Here is a 22,113-nt window from a genome sequence, read left to right as displayed (position 1 = left end):
AGAGGAGAGGAGAGGAGAGGAGAGGAGAGGAGAGGAGAGGAGAGGAGAGGGAGAGGAGAAATTTCCAGATGGAAGGACCTACCTGCCTGACCCCTCCAAGGCTGAAGTTAAAGGCATTAAGAGCATTGTCCAAATGCCTCTTTTAAAGGCACTCATAGTCATGGTGCATCAACCACCTCTCTGGGTAGCCTGTTCCAGTGTTTTACCACTCTCTTGGTAAAGAAATCCTTCCTAATGTCAAGTCTAAACCTCCCCTGATATGGGTTTGAACTATTCCCATGTTCCCATGTGTCTTATCACTGGATACCAGTGAGAAAATATCAGCAGCTCCCTCTCCAGTTCCCCTCCTCAGGAAGCAGAGGAAGCTTCCCCAACACTAAATACAGGAGGATAGTTACTTGTTTTGTCCAGTTGATTATACTGTGTTTGATGCACTCCAGGATGCAGTTTGCCCTCTAGGCTGCCAGGGCACACTGCTGATTCATATACTGAGCTTAGTGTCAGCCAGCACAAGTAGTATAAAATACTTAGTAAGGTACAGTTCTACATTAGCAGAAGAATGGAGTACATGACTTAATCTCTCTTTTTTTTTGTTTTTTTTTTTCCCCCTCTTTTGTTGCTACTCGTTACCATTGTTACTTCTCTGCTTTTTGAAGGGAAACTTCTCACTGCCAGGAGTGGACCCTCTAGAACAAGAGCATCATACTAGCAGGCTAGCATATGGAAACTTGGGATGAGTTTTATCACTGCAAGGACTTAATAAAGGACAATTTCCAGATCTGTCATCTTGACCCTTTACAGTCACAGCTAAAAATTACATGATACCACAGATTAACAGCATGGAACTAGGTGGTAATAAGCACCACAAATACTTTTGTAGTCTACACTGAATTTGAAGTTTCCTCCTATGGAAATACTTTTTACATTTTTTAACTGTTAAACATGTAAATTTATAGCCCAGCTATAATACAACATTGCACTTGTCAGTGGTCACAGCTCAGCAGCGGAGGGTAGCACTGGCATGGGGAAAGAAGATGCTCAACACCATCCTAGCTCACACCATAATGCAGCATTGCCAGCTGCCACTCCCAGCGACTTACAAAAGTTCAGTTTCTTATATTTTTGCTCTGTATATCTTCAAAATTTTAGCTGACTGAGCCTGAAGAGAAACACATTCTGGCTATCTGGAGGACAAAAACACCAAGGTAATAAAGGGCTATCTCTCTAAAGCAGGTAGTAAGTAAAATCATCAGCATTTTTTAGACCTAGGTAGACATTAGACATTGAAAACTCATGTATGTTTAATTTGATGTAACATGCAACATATTGCTACAGGAAATTACTGTTCAGAAACACTCCCTACTCCCATATGCACACATTTTATCTTGAATAAAGATGCAGGATTCTCCACAGTGTATATATATTTATTTATTGAAGTTTATATATTCAGGACAGTTATGAATAGTTTCTGAATTCAGTTACTGGAGAGAGCATGCAGTAAAGAAATCTCATCTGAACTGGCCATGCACTCACTGCTTTGGATGATTTTAAGGTCAGTAAGACAGAAGTGATAAATGAGTTGCAGTGAGTCCAACCCAACAAATCCTGAGGTCCAGATGGGTTTTAGCCAAGGTTGTTAAAGATACTAAGAAAGAATAATGTAGACTTGTGGCAGTAATCCTGGAAAATTAGATTATTCTGAAGAGGTTTAGAAAGCTACAGGAGAAATAAGAATGACATACAAAAATTGAGTAAACAAATTAATAAAAAGTTACTTAAAATGAATGCAAAACAAATGCAAGCAATTTTCACCTAATGTGAAAAAAACTGCTAAAACCAGAGTTGGATAATAAACTCCTAGCTAAGGACATTCAGTAGCAGGCTTCCTATCCTGAAAAAGCAACTCTCTCCTCACCCTCCACCTTCTCTCTCCTCTCCCCCCCATTTTCAGCTAAGATCATCAACAACTGCTTCAAGGGTAGTCAGTTAAAACCTGCCACTGAAGCTGAAAGCAAGCTGTCTAGGACCTTCCAAGGTCTCTCCAAGAAAACGCATTAATAAAAAGAAAGAGAAGGACCTTTGCACTGCTGTTTGAACTTCTCCCTCAAATGATACTGGATTTCTAGGAAAGAACATTTTAACAGTTTTAAGAGACTGTATGTATTCTATATATATTTAACACATGGGAAAATCACAGGCAAAGCCATGTGGTTTTTTAGTGTCACCTACTGTATTTTCTTTTTTAGGTTTTATTAGATCTAACAGCAGTAAGATTCCGATTTTTTAAATGATTATTATAATCTTTGATAATTATTTTTTATATTTGTAGATAGTAAGAAAGAACACAGCAAAGTACTGAAGAATTCCCTGATTGTTAACCCACCCATGGTAAGGAATGGCAAGCCCTGAAATCATGTGAAGGAAACTAGTGAGAAACCTTTAAGCACATGGGAGAGATGAAGTAGGTCCTAGAAATCTTGGGAAACTTCTGTCTGTGGGCTGAGGGATGCTGAGGATTCTCAGGACTCAATGAGGAGGGTGACAAACTAGTAGAAACAAACGTGAATGGTACTTTTTTGGCGTGCTCGTGGCTTGGTTTGGTTTGGGTTTTGCATTGGTTTTGCTGCTTTCTAGGTTTTATTCTAGGTTTATGTAAAATTCTGTTGCTAAACCAGGATAAATCTCCTGGTTCCTGTACCCTTCAGAAGCCCTATATTATTCTGCAATGTGTTGCTTTCAGCATCTAGCTGTTGTTTCAGTGTGTTAATATGGTACGACACAGATTATACAGATAGAGAAATATACAAAGGAAATTGATAGTATGGAATATGACTTTGATTTTAAGAGGAAATATTCATGGCAAAAACTAGAGATTACAGGATAAAATGTAGACTTCCTCAGTAATTACAAAAATCCTGGAAATATTATAGAGATGAGAAATGGAGGGGACTGTCTAGGGGGGAGAAAAATATTTATGATATGCAGTGATGAGGTATTGTTCATTCAAACAAAAACTAAAGAGATAAATACCATCTGATGAACTAGTTTTCCAAATCACATGTTTCAGACAAGATGTATCTGAAAGTTTCAACATGGTCAGCCTTGGTAATTTCTGTTATGCTGAAAAAGTGTGGAAAGTCCAGGTACGTGGAAAAAAAATCAGTACTGCTGAAAGGTCATCAGAGTACACAATCAGTGGATTACAGGTTTAACTTGAGAGTTAATGGAAAGTAAGCAATTAAACAAATTATAGATTTCAAATATTGATGGCTTTCTCAGTGATATAATTAATAGTTAAAATAGCTATATATTATATATAATTCTAATCGATACATTATGTGGAAAACTTACTTTGTCAAGAACTATACTTAGCAGAACTGATACATAAAAGTAAGGGCATGTGTAATATTTCAGCATCTATAAGGCATCTGATGTTAGATCAAAAGATTTAATAAAATATACTATCTCTAAGGCATAGTATATAGATTAAAGTTGTCAAAATTCAGTGTTAATGGGAATATTTTAGTGAATATTACTCTGAAGTGTATTTTTTCTAATGGAGCCCTACAAAGACCAGTACCTACTAAGGACTAGTACTGATACTTTCATGGCTGATAGTCATTTACTATCTCCTCCTGGATTGCAGGGGGGTTGTTCACCCACTCTATGTCTATGTCTTTACTTTGCCTTAGGTATTTTAATCTTGTATAGCTGCAGGTTTTTGATGTACTTAATTAGGAGAAAATAAGATTTTTTTTTTTAAAAAAAGATTGTAAAATGAAAAAAAAAAAACAAACAAACCAAAAACAACCAGTAGAGATTCAGGAATACTTCTAATGTCTGAAATTAAATACCTTTTTAAAAAATGTATTAAATCTCAATGTGAAAAAAAGAGTACAACTACCAAAATACATTAGTATAGAAAAACTGCAAGGAGAACAGGTAGAAAATGAAAGATGTATCATATAAAAAAACAGGGTCTAAACATGAATACATCTGTGTTTCCTCAGAAGTATGATAAAATAATTTCTTTGTCACAATTGGAACATGGGTCGGATTCATCTAGCAGTTGACCAGTAACAACCCTGTAGTCCTTGAGAAAGACTTGCTGAGCTAAAGGGAGCTTGCCTTCCCCAGCAAATGGAGTTTCCTTCCTGTAAAATATTCCAGGTCACTGTTAGGTGATTGATAGGTAAATAAAAAAAAAGTGATTGGCCTCTCTTACCACAAAAAACTGTTTCTTCTTGAAGTGCTAAGGCTTGGACAACCAGCCCAAGCCAGCTATAGATGAATCCTGTCTATTTTATAACTGATAACCATTGTGCTAGTATGTATTGTACTAAGTTATAACAACCCACTTATGCTGATGTAAAAAGTGCTAAAGCATTGAAATACTGAAGTCTGAACAACAGGCCCCAAGCCGAAACTGCTAACTTAGTCTGGAATCATTAACAAAGTATGTAAGCTCGCTAGTGAGAGATGCAGCTTAGACAAAATATAATCAGTAGTGAGGAGAGAATGTATCCAGCTTCCCTTGTTCAGCCTTGTTCAAGACTGAGAACCCAAGTACCTGGCCTTGTTAGAAACTCCCTTGGTTTTCCCCCCAAGCCCTGGCCAGGCTTCGGATGGAATCCAACGGGAGAATGAAACCAGAAATTTTCCTCTCAAAACAAAAGTTCCAGCTATTCTGTCTTGTCGATCTCTGGTATATAAGGCTGGGCCCGCTCACAAGGACTTTGGAAGCCTCACCCATGGTGGATGCACCCCGTAGGATTTCCCCCTTGCCGGGACAGGCTCTGCAAACCCTCGCTGTAACCGGGGCTGCCCAGCCACTGCGGGTCTGGGTGATGGGAACGTGTGCAAGGGGTGATGGATCTTTCTTCATCACTACTCTCTCTCTCGTGTAGTAATGATTTGATGCATTACCCTGTATTTTCTTCCTTGTTGCTTTGGGTGCATTAATCTGTCTTTTCTTACTGCATGTTTTCTGTATTACTCTGTTACATTATTTGGTTATCACTAGTAGAATACGCCTGCTTTTCTTACTCTGGTGTCTGACTTTAACTGGTATCCCTAATCAGCAAAACATAAACTGGTGTCAGAATTGGGATCTGACAAAAATTGCCATTATTTAAGTTCAAAGGTAATTTGTCAAATCTGGAAAAATCCTCCCTTTAGTTCTCAGGCCCAGGAGTGGGCTCAGGTCTGAGGACCGTGCAAACAATGGGGGAGCTGGCTGAAAGAAGCCAAACCATTAGATGTTCTAAACTGTATGAAAAGGATACCTATTGGAAAAGAGACTACATATTCAAGTAAATGAGGATTGATTTTGTTAAGTGCATATAGAAAACAACACCAGAGTAAAGAGAGGCTGTTGTTAGAGCACTCCCTGATGGAGTGACAGACACGTGATTTACAGAGTCAAATAGTGATGTTATGCTAGAATAAATTGCTTGCTGATAAGATGGATGCTTATCAGACAGTAGTAGAGAAAGCCGCAGTGCGAGTAGCACAATATAAGTATAGGAAAAGGAGAGGGCTGGATTCACCGTGTACTTTGACCATTGGCACTAATATTGACTCTGAGACTTGGAACTTGTATGTATGATGTTAAATTTAGATTTGTCATTTGTCATAATTTTCCTAGTGGTACTTGTGGTTATAAGTGTAATTCTGTGTTGTTTGTGTAAATGGTGCAAGGGAGCTCCTTGTGTGGTAATATAAGATCGATCTGTTTAAGAGTTTGTGTGAGATGCGGTACTACTGTAAAAATATTATCATGACTTTTGATTACTGAGATAGGAAATCCTCTTTGTGATGCAATAGAAAAATACAGCAGCTGGGTGACCTTGGGGAGCGGGACCCCCGAAAGAGTGCAGGGAATTGAGATACTTGAGACAGCCCTAAAGACAGTGAAAAAAGGATTTCTTGTAAGGAAATATTTATGGCTTTGCTAAAAGATGGCATATCTTGTGAAAAAAAAAATTGATAGTGTTCCAACTAATGAGCTGTGGTGAATATATATACAGAGAGGGCTGAATCAACCTAGCAAGAGAGTGCAGAGTTCTAAAACTGAGAATCCAGGGACAACTCAGCCTATGGCACTCCTTCTCAAACCTCAACAGGACCCTGCATCTGTCCATGGAAGGCAGACACACTCCCCCCTCCCCCCAGTAAGTGGATCACCGCTTCCAGGGTTGAAAGATGATTAGGCATCATTTTCTGACTTGTACCCTTTGTACGAGGCAAGGGAAGTGAATCAATATTATGATCAGTACAAATGAATTAATGGCCAAGCTCCAGGGCAGTAGGTGCAGAAGGACTGACGACCACATGTAGAGCTTAATTTTTTTTTTTTTTTTGAACAAGCAGTCCCCACAAACTATAAATACCCTGATTGACACTGGAGCAGAGGCCTTCTTAATATATTAGAATCCCAAGAAATTTAAAAGACAACTTGTAATTATTAAAGGTTTAGGAGGAAAATAAATTAAAGCTGTACAAACACAAATAGAAATGAAAATCAGAAACCTCCCAAAATTATTATATTCAGTCATGATTGTCCCTGTTCCTGGATATATAAAAGGTATAGAGATTCTAAAAAGACTGACTTTAAATCCTTCTGATGGTCAGTATCAATTTGGAGTTAAACCCTGTATTAGTGCCAGACCTGTTATAGCCGGCAAAGTAAAAGTGCCTCCTGTGCAGATCCCAGCTGCAACTAAATTAGTCACAATGAGGCAGTACAGAATTCTGGGAGAACATGAAGAGATATCACAGACAATTAGAGATTTATTAGATGTAGGAGCTTTAAAGCTGACCACAACACCATGGGACAATCTCATATGGCCTGTCAAGAAATGTGATGGATCCTGAAGAATGACAGTGGATTTCAGAGAACTAAACAAACATATTCCACTGCTTGCAGCAGCCGTGCCAGACACTGTCACTTTAATAGAAAAAGTTCAGAAACATCCAGGAACTGGGTACACTGTAATAGATTTGGCTAATGTATTTTTCACTATCCCAATTGCAGAATAACATTGGGATCAATTTGCCTTCACAGGGCAGGGCAGGCAATACACCTTTACTAGATTACCACAGGGGTGGTTGCATAGCCCCACTATCTGTCATAGAATTGTAGCTGAACATTTAGATGAAATACAGCTGCCTCCTCACACACAATTAAGCCACTGTATAGATGATATTTTGATCCAAGGAAATGATGAGGAGGAGGTACAACAAGTCCTTGAATTAGTGGTAAATCACATGAAACAGAAGGGTTGGGAAATTAACCCTGGGGGAAAAAAAAAAAAAAAAAAAAAAAAAAGGGGGAAAAAAAATAAAAATCCAAGGACCATCTCAGACAGTGGTTTCTAGGAATTCAGTGGCACTGTGGGCATTAAGAAATGCTGCCTAAAGCCCAACAAACGAAAAATTTTTTACATTTTGCCGTACCACAAGACAAAAAGAAGGCTATTTGGCTTCTGGAGGCAGCATATTCCCCATTTGGGATAAATTTTAACCCCTTGGTATAAGGTGACAAGGAAAAAATATGAATTTGAATGGGAAAATGAACAGCAAGCTGATTTTGAATTAGCTAAAGAAACCATTCAGAAGGCTTTAGATTTATGGCCTCTACAGAAAGGGTAAGTGTGGTTAAATGTGCCAATAAATGGATGCCCAAAGATCACAGCATTCTGTCCAAAGGCTCCAACAATCATGCCAGTCCCACATGGCCTTGACCACCCCAGAAATCCATCTCCTTTTGCAGGACAACCTGTCTTAGTCAAACTCTCCACAGTGGGAGCAGCACCATTGGTACTGGATACCCTAATAAACAAGTACACCTGGAAAGCCAAAGATGCTCATGGAAAGGAGCACAAAATTATTACAAGGTAGATTATCTCATCTTTCTATTTATAACCCACCTCCGGTTCTCAAAATGAACCGAGAAGCTTTTCTTTCCTTTTTCTTGCAGGTAAACCCCCCTGGAGACAGATATCCTGAGTCACGACGAGGGATCCTTATGTGAATTTAAATTTCTATATAGTGTTGATGTTCATTGTCTTATTAATGTTTTTAGGATGTATTGTCTATCATTGTAAAATTGCTTTGGGTGACCATTCTCCTCTCCCAAGGGAAGCTCCGGCTTCCAAAGTATTAACCAAGAATGGGAGTAAAGCGAATTTGTGGGTTTAGGTCATTCTGTTGCCAATATTATGAGCAAACAATAGACATCAAATCAGAGGAAGGTCCTTTTGCTAATGGGGCCTGGACTTTAAAAGGTCATTACTGAGCCCATGAGGGCGAGATGGAAATACCAAGGCCTAAACTATACATGCCCTCTGGGCCAGGGAGTGGAAATACATTTTCCTGCTGTGTAGGCAGACCCCAGCTCCAGCGAGCGGGACCACCATCTTCAGCTCCATAACTGATGATAACAACCAGAATTTATCCCCTTTTGATACTTAAATTTGTGGACGTTGCTCTGTTAAGCCTTGCTATATTTTCTCTTGTGTTATGTATGTGTTCATATTGTCAGTGTCCATGTAAACTGTCTTGCAACTGTACTTATTCATGTAGACTTCTTCCTTCTTCCATCAGTTCCCAAGGACCAGGAGCACATCCTTAGGCCCAACCTCAGACACATTATGGTTAAATGTGTTTTGTTAAAATATTATTAATTGACATGGTTATTGTTACTGTTACCTATATTATATATTTGGTTAAAATGTTGTTAACCATTATTAGTGTTAATAATTGTTTTGTAACAGTGTTTTATTTGTTATTTTTAGTGTTTTTATTCATTTAACTTTGTTTAAATCTGGGATAGAAGTTTCTAGGCCCAGATGACACATGTGCTTTAGGATAAGGGGGCATGGAAACCGGCTTCCCTGCTGCATATGCTGACCCCAACTTCAGCAAACCGGGGCAGCAGAACATTTGGACTTCCGGGGCTGCAAACACTCAGTGGTACATTGCCAGAACGACAGAAAAATAATGGATCACATGTTAGTGGTGATTCCAATTTACTATATAGCCTTATAAAAAGTTTTGACTTTGTAGAGTTAGCTAATTTTGAGCATGTCATATTTGTTAGAGATGTTGTTAGATAAATGCTTGTTAACTGAAGATATTCGTATTTGTTAAAGATATTATTAGTCACATGTTTATTAATGGAAAATTTATATATCTGTTAAAAATATTATTAGTTATCATGTTGCGTGCTATTTCTATCCTTTCTCTCTCTCTTTATATAACTGTCTTTTGTGCCACCACGAGGACAGCAATGTCGAACCTCAGGGTGGTGTAAAAGACAGACTGTGCTTGTCTTGACATTGCTGCTGCACCACTACCACTACCTGGCCACAACATTCTGTCCCCATGGAGGAGTACACTCTGAAGGAGATGAACTGTTTCCAAAGAAACCACCAAGTCTGCCTGAAGCCAGAAAAACGACATCCTTGGCAGTGCCTGTCAAGCTGCACTTGCACAGGAGGCAGGTGAAAACCACCATGAACACCTGGGCATATGCACATGGAAGAGCATGGGGTGGAACATACGACAATGTGAAAATTGGTGGAGTCTTTGGAGGAATTGTGGGGACTGAGACAATAAAAGGACTGCATAGTCTTCTCTCTCGGGGCTCGGAGCTGGGATTTCGAAATGATCTCTCTCTTGGCAGAGCTTGGAGCTTGGAGTAACCTTAACACCTGCACCAAGACCAAAACAATGGGATGTCGCTGGATTCCTGGTGGTGGTAACTGATCTTGCTGCATCTCTTCCATTTGCTCACTTAGGTATTCTGACTTTTTCTTCTTCTGTCTCTCCTATCACTATTATCACTTGTTATGGGAAATAGAGCTTACAATACTGTTGTGTCTTGTTCTGCTACTGCAAAGGTCTTTCTTTAAGAGGTCATTAGCATCTTTTGTCTTTTATAGTCAACATTTTCAGTGCTACTCTCTGGATTAATACAAAGATATTTTCTACACAAATATTACTATTCAGCCTGTTACTCATAGGCCTAAAAGAGTTTGAGTTGATTTGTTTTGACCTACATAAAAGATATTTCAGATCATGTCATGATCATTTATTGAGAACTTTAGCCAAATTTCCTCTTCAGTTTTATTTGAATTAGGATGACAGAGGTGACCAAAAGAGCTGCCTAGACTTTTTCAGATACTGAACTGAGACTCCATCTCTTCTAAATATACACCTATATATATCCTTATCTTTCCTTGTGTATAGGCAAGATAATAGGGTCGCAGAGACAGCTGTCTGGCCCTGTGACCTGGCGTGAGACCTTGCCCATAAATCAATTAGATAAGCTGGGAAACTACCTTAGTTTCTTCCCTGAGCCCTGGCCAGGCACTTGGAGAATCTAACGTGAGAATAGAACCAGATATTTCCGCTTAAAACAAAGCTGCCAGCTATTCTGGCTAGCTAATTTTTAGGTATATGAGGCTGGACCTGCTCACAGCAACTTTGGAAGTCTCCCCTATGGGTGGACGCACCCCATAGGATTTCCCACTTGCAGGGAAAGGTTCTCCAAATCCTCGCTGTAACCAGGGCTGACCAGCCACTGCAGGTCTGGATGATGGTAAAGTATGCAAGTGGTGATGTATCTTTCTTAATCACTATTCTCTTTCTCGGGTAGTAATGTTTTGATGCATTACATGGTATTTTCCTATTTGTTTGAGTGCACTGTTCTATATTTTCTTACTATATGTTTTCTGCATGATTCAGTTACATTAGTTATTTTAAGTAAAATACGCCTGCTCTTTTCACTCTGGTGTCTGAGTTTAATTGGTATCCCTAATCAGCAAAACATATGCTTACAAACGGGAATTGTACCAGTTGTTGAAGCACAGACATCACTGTCGAGATCCAGCACATGGCATAGAAGGATGAATGTTTTGAACAAAGCAACTATGTTGAAATATGCCTTCTTTTAAAACTGGACTGTGATGTGCAAAGTTGACTTTTCAGTTTGAAAAGTTTGTAACAGGTTCACCTAAACCATCATATTCTGCCTTCTATTATCCTAGTCATTCCCATGTCTGGCTGGGTTTATAAATTTTCTCAGGCCTGGAAGATGGATATTGGATGTTTTCTACTGTCACATTCACATATATCTTCCACTACTGAAAGTCTCTTTAAGGTCCATGCCCAATGGAAATCGCCAGAGAACGTGGCTTGGTTTTAGCTGTTGGTCTGAAAATCTCTATCACGGCAGTCTCACAAATCTTTGCTCTTGCTCTGAAGAAACAGGTATTATCCCATTTTCTTTGTTTGGTTTTCTTAGCTCTAACTGGGAAATCGATATCAAGTCCATCTAAAAAAATATTTGCATTTTACATATATAAAATCACATTTGTGTATTTGCACATATATAAAAATATAAATATGCTTTCTTCCTAAGCATAGGAGAACATCTAAGAGAATAAAGCTTTCCATACTTTTATGTGTGCAAGTTGAAAAAATATCAGAGCCCCAAAGGCTAGGTTTTTTAGATTGTTAAAAAGGTAAATATATTTCATAGATATTCATTGAATTAGCAAACACAGTTTCTTGATTTTAAAATGTCAACAGCAAGTTAAAACAGTATCTGGTCAAAGAAATCTATGACTATTTTTCTCTGAATGCAAAACACATATGCGATCTGTGAAACTTTCTACCGTAGGCTGAAGGGAAAAGAGGTGTAACTAGCATTTCCTTTACAGTCTGAAAATTTACAGGAATGCAACAGCACATCTGTATAGAATTAGCATGGCTTTTCCCCCTAATACTTTGTGATTCATGTGACTGCAAACTGAGATTTGGTTTAGCTCATAAAAACATCAGGACTGATTGTACCTTAGGGTCTAATATTTAAAAAGACTAAATTTCTAAAAAAAAAAATTAAAATAAAAGCAGATAGTTTCATAGTATTTTCAAGCCCTTGCATCTTTAGACATCTGCTTTAAGAGGCTGTGTGTAGCAGTCTATATACCAAATTGTGTACCTATATTTTGAGGCACTACAGCTGGATTTGAAACCATCAGTATACTGAGAAAAATCCCTCTTTTTGGAAAGCCACATTACAAACATTTCTGCTGAGTGACAGTATTCTTATGGAATTGGCATTGGTGTATGACCTATTTTGTTTCCTTCCATTAGTCTATACAAAGGGAATGCTGTATGTGACATGCCATAATGACAATATACAGGCAGAATGCTGATGAAGTAAGTTGATACATTTTTGTATCAACTAAGATTTGAATTGATCTTAGTACATGTAGTGCCATCACAGATTTCTGAAGTATTCCATAATGATGATATATATGTGATAATATTATATATTAGATTTTATAATAGAATATATAATTGATATTTGTTTCTTTATGCATTTTGGACATGGACATTTTTACAATCTCCTGAACAATCATCAGAGCTTTGCATATTAAGATTATGCTGATTTGAACCTTACTTAAATTTGGCACTCATCTGTTTCAATGGACTTGAGCGAATATTACCAGCTTTGCCTTTCATAGTTATGTGCCTACATAAATAAACTGCCATGATAGTAATTTAGCAAGTTAACATTTGCACGTGTCTTACAGCATGAAACGAGACAAAGTCTGCCTGTACTTATAATCCATAAATCCATTTTAATTTGGTAAAAATAAAGTTTGGTTCTAGTATGCAGAAACAATGATCTCATGTCCATCAGAAAGGAAGAACACAAAGCAACCACAACAAAAAATTCTTGCTTATTAATTCCTTGTTAAGAATTATTTTTATTTAGATAATGCTACTGCTTAGTTTGGAGCTTATAAGAGATTCTTGGGACTACTGTCAAGATTGCTTTACTTTTGAGATTCCACAGATGAAGTTATATTTAATTAAAAGAGAGAATATGGGCTTTAAGCAGTGATACAGCCAGAATAGCAGTCAGTACGAAATTGCACCATTTACATGAATGGTGGAATTCGGGTGAACTGAAACTCGACTGCAAATCTGAAACACTCTCCCAGATCATCCTTGTTGACTTTAGTTAAAACTCTGTCTTCATGTGGGCATGCAGAAGCACTGACATGTAGAACAGATCATGTTAAATATGATCTCTAGTTTTTCAGATTCCTAATTGTGGTGCAATGCTCAAGGGCTTGTAGCAGCAACTCCTAGAATTTCACCACTGGTTTAGACAAAGAAAACTGCCTCAGTGAACAATGTAACTGTGGAGATGTTGTTAACATACTGCATAAGAAATACTAGTTATATTTAGTTAGAGGAATGTATATTTGAACACATCATCTCAATGGGATTTAGGATACTCGAATCCTCTCTTTTTAAACATGTTGTTAAAGAGAAGCTGAGTCAGAAAATAATGTTTAAAAGAACCTATAAAGGAACAACTACTTTAAATCACACAGCTGTAAAATTATTAATGTATTTAAATAATTAAAACCACAGACTCCAGGATTTAATGCCCCTTGAAACTTCCTTGAATGACTGAGCCCACCTACAGATTCCTCAGGGGACTCTCTAGAGTAAAGACAAATCAAAATAATTGTAACTATAAAGGTTTTCCTGAAATCTGGGAAGTACCGCAGTAGCTATATGCTTTTTATCATAGACAAAATGGAACATCCAAGAATCTCTGTTGCGCTTTATATTTTATTTAACTTGACTCATCTTAAAACTGACACTGAGGTGTCTGAGCTCTAGGAAGGGATGGCTTTAACCTCCTGTTTCACTTAATACGTCTATACAGATTTTATTTCCCTTGCCAACTCTTGCACATAAAATCCAGTTATCTTTTCTGCATCTAGAAAAAAAGAAGAGTGCTTAATTTTTGTTTTCCTCCTTTGGCTCCTTCCCTCTGATGATAAATTTTGGAACTTAAAGTAGGATTTTATTTCCAGTAGCTGAGATGTTTAATTAGGAACATTTCACTTCTGTTTTTTCTCACTTAATAAAAAACAGTACAGAGTGGTCCACCCTATCTCTACCATGCTAAAAAAAATAATCCCCAAATAATATGAGGTTTTACAGGCAAAATAGTCAAATCAGTCCTAGAAGGATGTGCTAAGATAGTCTTCCTTGTTTATATTTTCATGTGTATCATAAAGGTAAAGTAGCTGTCATCTTAAAGTTATGGCTAATCTTCCCAAGAATCAGGCATTCGAAACTAGATTATCCTTTTATAGCTGAATCTGTGTAGCACTGAAGTATTTTTTGTTATATTATTGCATGGAACAGTTCTTTTACTATATGTTTCAGTACTCTGATGGCTTTTTTGCTTTTTTCAAATGGTTGTCTTCTGTCATAAGTATCTTCCTGTTTTTATAAGCCCCACTTAATGCTTTCATTTCTTCTTTTCAAGACACCTCAGTTAAAGTACGCTTACATTTTTTTATCTGCAGTGAAAGCACTACTTTGAAACCACTGTGAAAATAATTTTGAATTTTATAAATTATAAACCTGCAACTCTGTGGGATGATTGGGATGACTGATCTATGTGTTGTATATGTAAGGGACTTTATAGTGAGGGACAATATCTGAGATCCTCATGTAGAGAAACTATAAGTGAATTAGTCATAAATATGAATCAGAATTCCTTATCAAATGGTTGTACTATCCCTTATTGTAGCAGGAACCCCTTTTTGCAGGACGAGGCCAGAATCAAGACACACACCAATATGGTTAACAGTCATGCTCCAAACTTTATTAGAAAGCAAGTCCTTATATATTCTTGTGCATGTTAAAAATAGCAGCGAGTCTTTATATACTTGTTACTCTTGCACATGCTTATTTCAAAAAAATAACTCCCCTTGGTACTTTCCACAAACATTGCTACCCATACACAGCCAGTAGGTAAGTTCCTGCTTTTGTATTTCCAAGGAGTCCCTTCTTTATCAGTTTCTTCCTTAACAAGCACATTCTTTACTTCTGGCCTTCTTGCTTTTAGACATCATAAATCTTCTGACCCAAGTGCTGGTTGTACTTTTGCATTGTCAGTGTGTGCTGAAAGTCCAGAAAGTCAGCATACACACCCACACTTAATATGCATTGAAATTTTACAGACAAACACAGATATGGAAGAGGTCATAACTTTTTTTTTTTTTTTTAATTGACAATAAACCAAGAGTTGGAATAAACCAGATTCCTCTTTTTGCTTATTAGTTTTTATTTGTTCTTTACCAAATTATGGACATATATCAAATCAGTGAATATATTTAAAGAGAGGAAAAAAGAAGTTAGGCCAACTAATTAATTAATACTAATTTCCCTGGCCTAAAATAATACTGAAAAATAAATAATTAAAGTTTCCATGTGAAAAGAAGAACATCAAAACCAACCAAAAGTGACTTGTCAAAAGCAAGCAATGGGCAGATAACATAGTACATGGATAGAACAAGAAAAATAGATGTTGTCTACTTGAATTTAGTAATGCTTTTCAAACAGTCTCACAGTCTCAAATGACATTCTTCTAAACATGCAAGAAATCACAGGCTAGATTAAATTACACAGTGAATATATAAATGGTGAAAGAAATATTAAAGTATTAAAGCAGTTATCAATAGCTTATTGCCAAGTAGGAAGCAAACACTATGCATCAGTTTCAGACAGCCCTGGACTCCTTACTTTTCAATATGTTTTTATTAAAGACCAGGTTGTAGAAAATGTAGTCTGTTTACAGATTAATGCCAACATGGAGGGACCGTAACTACACTGGAGGACAGAATTAGAATTCAAAATGATCCAATAAATTAGATAAGTGGCAAAAAGATATAATAATAATAAATAATAATTAAAAAAAAAAAAGAATACACAGCTCAATAAATTGAAATGCAAGTGTTTTTACTGTTTAGGTGTCATTCTTGTAGAAGACAACTGGAGTATTACAGAATACTGTAAGCTAAAGTGAGTAATAACATTTGAACTGTTTTGAAAAATACAAGCACCCTGTAGTCTGTAAACATTATTGATTTTAGGCTGTAAGATAAATGAATTACTGCCTTCTCTCTGGTCAGTTTGGGCACAGTCTCAGAGAATTCTCTTGAGCTTTGAGCACCTCACCTGAAGAAGGTCTGCCCAATCAAGGCAACAAGAATGAATGAAGACCTGGAAAGCCTGAAAAAAAAGACACACACTAGTCAGGAAAGAACAAAAAAGGACAGAAGAATATTCTTCAGACATGAAGCACATAAGAACATGCTGGAAAATGCAAGTGAATGGGCAAGCGTTGTTTAAAAATGCTGAAGAAAGGGTTCCTATTAGATATTTGGAAAACTTTTTAGTGTTAAATCAATGGCATCTGATCATCTGCAGACCTGCAGAATTCCTGTACTTGAGGCATAGGTTATATTTGTAGGATACAGGTTGTGTTGGAGTTTTTATGCTTTACAGGGAGAGAATTAATCAGAGGACTTTCCAAAGGCTTTTCCAGAATTACTTTTTAAATGTTCCTGTGGTGAAGATACTGGACAAAGGTACCAAATAAAGATTTGGCCCTGACTGAAAAGGTAAAGACAGGGAGCATGCATCAGATCCAGTGGGGAGGAGGGAACAACTGTAAAGAGTCAAAGAGAGCTTCTGCAGTGAGAGAAATTTCTGTCAGCAGTAATATCAAACACGTTTACATAAGGTAAGGCCAGAAAGTAGGAGGCAGCAATAAGCAAGGTGCAAAACTACACCCACAGAATCGGTTTTTCATCTGGGTAGATATTACAGCTTGAATATGTACTTCTGGGGGGAGAGAGGTTGTAGTAAAGGATGATTCAGAAATTACAGAACTGAGCAACAGAAGTTTATAAGATTGGTTTGGTTGGGGTTTTTTTTGTTTGGTTGGTTGGGTTTTTTTTTTGTTTTGTTTTGTTTTTGTTTTTGTTTTTCCCACAGAGGAAATGGAGAACTGGTTCAAGAAGACAAGTCCAAAACCTCATTTTTTACATTTATTTTAACATGACAATGAAACATTCACAGGAAGATGTCAGAAAGAGAGGGTGACATGTTAGACTGGCTGAAGAAAAACAGTTTAAAAGAAATGAGCTGTGTTTACTAGTCACCAGCATACAGATAGGAGTTCATTCTGATGCCTCAGCTCTTACCAGACCCAAGTTCCACTCTGTCCCATTTTCCACAGGATTTAGTATGTGGGAGCCCAGGGTCTACTGGCAAGCAACAGGTATTTCATAATTTGCTTTATTAAAGTGGAACAAAAAGAGAAAAGAGCAAACTGCTCACAGGCATTCTATTCAACATGTTTATAACTGCACAATTTACCATTTTTCATTTTTTTTTCCTATTTTTCAGTGTCTTCTGCCATATTTAAAAACATATTTATGCTTGGAATGGTCCAAAATAGTGGTGGTAAGAAGTCAGGTGAGACCATTTGCCCTCTTGTCAAATTAAGGTATACCGAAATAATATTGAAAACATGCATATGTTTAACAAGTAGGAAACTTGCTTTTACAGACCAAGACAGTTTTGTAGGTGGAACCTGAGATGTAATTAGAAAAGGAAAAAGAAGAAGAAAAATATTTACACATTCTTAAATGCCTAGATTTTTTTTAGTTTATTCTGGTCATTTACAAGCAATTTTTATCATTTGAACCACATTTTATCTATCATAAAACCCGATCACCTTGAAAGAATTATCCAAGCCCTTTTTTCTGTGGAGGAAGCAGGAAGTATTATTCATGATACCTAAAACCTGAACACTTCCAGTTATACTTGGTATGGCCAGGCACTCAGATACATCCCTTGCTACCAGTATATCCATACGGAAGGACCAGCAAACTGCATCCTGTACCTGTATAGATCCAAGTGCTTAGATCTGTGGCTCTGAACTACACCATACACTACAGTCCTAAAACTGGTGTCTGTCACTTAACACTGAAAAGATAAGGCCATGCTCCTAAAACAAACAGAAGCAAAAGTTCAGATTTGTAATTACATAATTTGTACTGTAGTGTCTTAGCCATGAAACAAAACAACAACAAAAGCCAACCAACCAAAAACCCAAAACAAGAAAAAAAGCTTTATCCTACTGAAAAACCCTTTAAGACAAGTTTATTATTTCATATCAATTATCTGTTTCAAGTTATGTGAATTATGCTTTCTGTCTATGGCCTTGAGTAAACAGATGGGCCCAATACTGCAGTCTCTTTCATTAAGAGAAAACTCTGTAGGACAGGATCAGTCTACAATAGATTCAATTCCTCTTAATGCCGTGGAAGGAAAAAAATATGGCAGCAGCTTGGACAGCAGCATTAAGAAAAAAGAAACGTGGTTTTTAAACTGGACATTCTCTTGTCATTCGTAGTGCTTTTAATGATTCAGGGTAATGACTAACAGAGAATATTTTTAATTGACAAACATAGCCACTGAAAGACATAATTTTTAGGACTAAAAGAAATTACTTATATCCAAGAAGTCTAGTTTACTTGGACCTTGCTTTAGCAAAGTGATAGCCCACATTTTTACTTTGTTTCCAAATGCCAAAATAGCAGGAGAGTCTTTGCTTAAAAGTAAATCCCACTCTTGCTTGAGAAGAAAAATTCAACCACGCGGGAAAAATGTGGATTCTGAAGCACAATGCATTATGAGTGAATATTTTCTGCATGTAAATGCACTCTTACATGTTTCTTGAACATTCACTATATAGAATATTTTGAACTATTTTGGTCAGAATTGGTCAGACTTGAAGTAGAACTTCAGCTAGAGCAACGCAGACCTCATTCATTCTTCTGCATCAGAGATAATGTCAATATAGCATGGTATCCTCCATGAAAGAAGCTGTTCTAACAGCTAGGGAATAGGATGGGAGGGAACCTCTGGGGATCACTGAATTCAAATGCTTTTTAAGAGATGGGAGACACAACCTATGGCATCTTTCCTAAAGAAATCCAGTTTTGTCCTAACAGGACTTAAGAGTTTTAGGTTCTACTTTTTCTAATGCAGAGCTGTATTCCTGTCTTATCGAATAAACTGTTCTAATTGTAACACTAATTTGAATTATCATCACTTTGGATTTCTTTCCTTCTACTATTTTCCTTCACTATTCTTAAGAGAAATCCTCTTATCTGAAGAACCCAAACCATTTAGTAGTGTCTTTCTTCCCTTGACCATGCTAGTGGCTTTTATGTGCAGCTACTTCAATTTTAACATCTTTTTCTAACGTGAATGACCAGAACATAATCATTATTTTACATGATGTCTGATCAGTGTCTTGTACCCATAAAAAGTACTGATGGTCCCCTTCCTAACGAAGACAGATTTGCTGATAAGTACTTCATTTGTACGCATACCTACATGGACCATTGATATCGCAATCTGACCAGAATTAAAACTCCTTGATAGTGAATGTTTCACAGTTGTGTGTGCTAGTTCCTTTCAAAATTCTAGATAGGTGATACTTAGTCCTCTTTCAGTTTGAATGCATCCAGGTCTCTGAGTCTTAGAAATCACTTTACAAACTGCTGGTAGCTGCTGACCATTTACTTTTGTTCCTGCACTCAATATCTACAGTTTCAAGGTAAATAAACACTAAAAGTATATATATTTTTACTTTGAACAATAATTTTTTTTCCCCTAATTTCTAGCCCACCCTTGCTGCCTAACTGATTCACTTCTTTTGTTGTTTTTCATTGATCTTTTTTTTCCTTTAAGATTTTCTTGTGGTGTTGTTTTCAAGATGTAGCTCTGTTTAACTTCTGGGAATTATGTCGTTATCTCCATGCTTCCTGATATCCAAGGCCCTAAGCTTATCTCATATCAGTTCTTTCCTTTTTATTATTTGCATTTTTCTTGAGATAATTATTCACACAAACAGGCATGGATTCCTTCTCTCCCCCTGGCTTTGTTAGGTGCATCTCATTCATGTCAGGTTTAACAGCTTGTTTTGAAAAAATTCCAAATCTCACCTATATTCATAAGGTTCCTGAACTCTTCTACCCAGTTGTCTTCATTAAATAGTTCTTTCATTAAATACTTATTTTCTCAACGTTTTACCTTTAAAGATTCAGATCCTCCCATGCGATCTTATTTTTCCTAACCTTCCAAATCTAAATACATCAAGCTTCCAATCAATCAATCAATCAATCAATCAGAATATAGATCTGTAAATGGAGCCTCTATTAGAGCCCAGCAAATAAGGACAGTGACTTGAATAAGGGAGTGGTTTCATGACCTCTTAGCTAGTGGGTTTTATTTCAGAGATAACAGAACATGGGTCCTGTTCCTCATTGCTGAAGTAGAACTGCCAGATAAAACGCACATGGAGCTAAGAGCAGCTGCTAGTTTTTTGTTTTGTTTTTAAAGACAACTAAACGTTTCCTGGTTGCCACAGTATGCCATGGTATGTATGGTGAGGTGCTCAACCGTATAGCTCTAATTCAAAGCAATCAATCTTAGATGACAAAACCATGTTGTGACCTGCTGTTACCACCCACGGGGAGCACTAAAGGGACTTTCGGCAGAATGTGCTTCGTGTTGGTGGCTAAGTATTACACACATCGGGGTAAATGCACAGTTTATGGCCCTAAAAAATAACTATGAAACAAGCTAAGCAAGGGTTGGGGGGTGCTTGGATTCATTTTAAAGATGTTTATAATAGAGAGAAACAGCAAGAGGAAAACAAGTAGAGCTTTAAGGTGTGAAACTGCAAAAAGGACTCCTGAAGGAAACTGCAAACGAGTGCAGTTCAAGGTCTCTCAGCTCTCGATGCTTTCCAAGAAGTTTTTGCTTTTCACGATGTTTTTTGCAGAAATATGTCAGCTTCCTGACAAGAACACCAACACACGACGTGTAACCGATGCCAGACGGCCAACAACCATCATCATGTTATCAACTGGAAACACTGTGAAGTCAGAATGGTTTCCTGCCGACCTACGACTAGCTCATAGATCTCTCCTCATCAAGTAATACTTTAAGATCAACAGTTACAACCTGCACTAACTATAATCAAGGCATCTCCAATAAGAAGTTTGCTAGCTTGCCTGTAATTGAGTGTAGGAGACTTTATCTAGCTAAACAGCTCTAGCTAGAGGGACCATCACCTCAACAAATGTTTAATGCGAGCATAGAAATCTGTGCTCTTAAACCTTCACCAAAAATACAAACAGAAAATTGTCACAGGCAATCTCACAGATGGTCTGGCAAAATCATTCACCCTTCAAACAAGCTGCAATTAACAGGAGCTAAAAGATGTCCTTTGCTCATAAATTGATAGCAACTCAAAGATTATTCTGGATGTGAAGAGACCTGATACAGAAGTCTTTAAGAGGCACTGAGAGTCACAATTTAGGTACAATTTATAAGGATTCCTGAACCATCCTAAACCATCATCTCTCCCTAATTTCACTTGAGCTAGATGCCCAGATGAATTTGAAAAACCTATCAACAGCATGTTAGGCAGCCTAAATCCATTTTAAAAACTCAGGTTTACATTTAAGTAAGTCAATATTTTAAGAGATGATAAATGTGAACTGAACATTCTGAGAAGTAACTCTTATTCCACAGTGGTACTGATATCAGTATCTGCCTTTTAATGACACGGTCAACCACTGCTAGGAAATGCTAGGTCAAGCGTATATGAAAATTTTAGACAAAAAAATCCACGGCATAGATATAAGACATATTAGCATGAAAAACTGACTCATGTAAAACAAATTGATGTGAACAGGTTGATAGTCCTGAATCATAAGGCAACAGCCCAAAAGTCATCTTTAAGTATGGCAGATATTGGCTTACCACCCATTCCTTCTCTAGTTTAGCCGCGGATGTCTGTTGGCTGGAGTACTGCAAAGACCTTCATTGCCTACATAAAGGTCAATATGTTCCTGAAACTGAATTTTGAAGTTGAGCATACTTATAAGCAAAAGAGATGGTGACAGGCTAGGATGAATAGGAACAGACTCATGTTAAAATTCAGAGACTGTAAGATGCATGTGTATAATACTAGCTTTTATCTAATTCAACTTAAATTCAACTTAATTCTCTAATTTCTTTCTACATAGATAACATTCCCTAAGCACTGCATATCCTGAGTATTGAGCAGATCTCCCCCTCCCCCTTTTTTTTTTTGCCAAACCGTGTCAATATACCCACATCTGTCAG

The 22,113-nt window shown here is 37.3% G+C and overlaps 1 protein-coding gene and 1 long non-coding RNA gene across 2 annotated transcripts in view; one reads left to right on the top strand and one right to left on the bottom strand.

Annotated features, from left to right (window-relative positions):
- Positions 1-5,789: 5,789 nt before the first annotated feature.
- LOC113490124 lies at positions 5,790-18,414 on the bottom strand. The gene is made up of 3 exons (XR_003400156.1): positions 18,404-18,414; positions 10,201-10,205; positions 5,790-5,969 (listed from the first exon to the last, which is right to left on the bottom strand). It is a non-coding gene; the product is annotated as an uncharacterized LOC113490124 (long non-coding RNA).
- Positions 18,415-20,748: 2,334 nt separating this feature from the next.
- The window catches only part of FBN2 (fibrillin 2), a 171,695-nt gene continuing 170,330 nt past the window's right edge, over positions 20,749-22,113 (top strand). Inside the window, exon 1 of the mRNA XM_026866024.1 lies at positions 20,749-20,915. Within this exon, the coding sequence (XP_026721825.1) occupies positions 20,749-20,915 (167 nt within the window). The remainder of the gene's footprint in view (positions 20,916-22,113) is intronic.

This window comes from Athene cunicularia (genome assembly GCF_003259725.1).
Source record: "Athene cunicularia isolate RWA chromosome Z unlocalized genomic scaffold, athCun1 chrZ_part2, whole genome shotgun sequence".
NCBI lineage: Eukaryota > Metazoa > Chordata > Aves > Strigiformes > Strigidae > Athene > Athene cunicularia.
The sequence above is the reverse complement of the archived record's forward strand: the minus strand, read 5'-3'. Positions and strand labels throughout refer to the sequence as shown.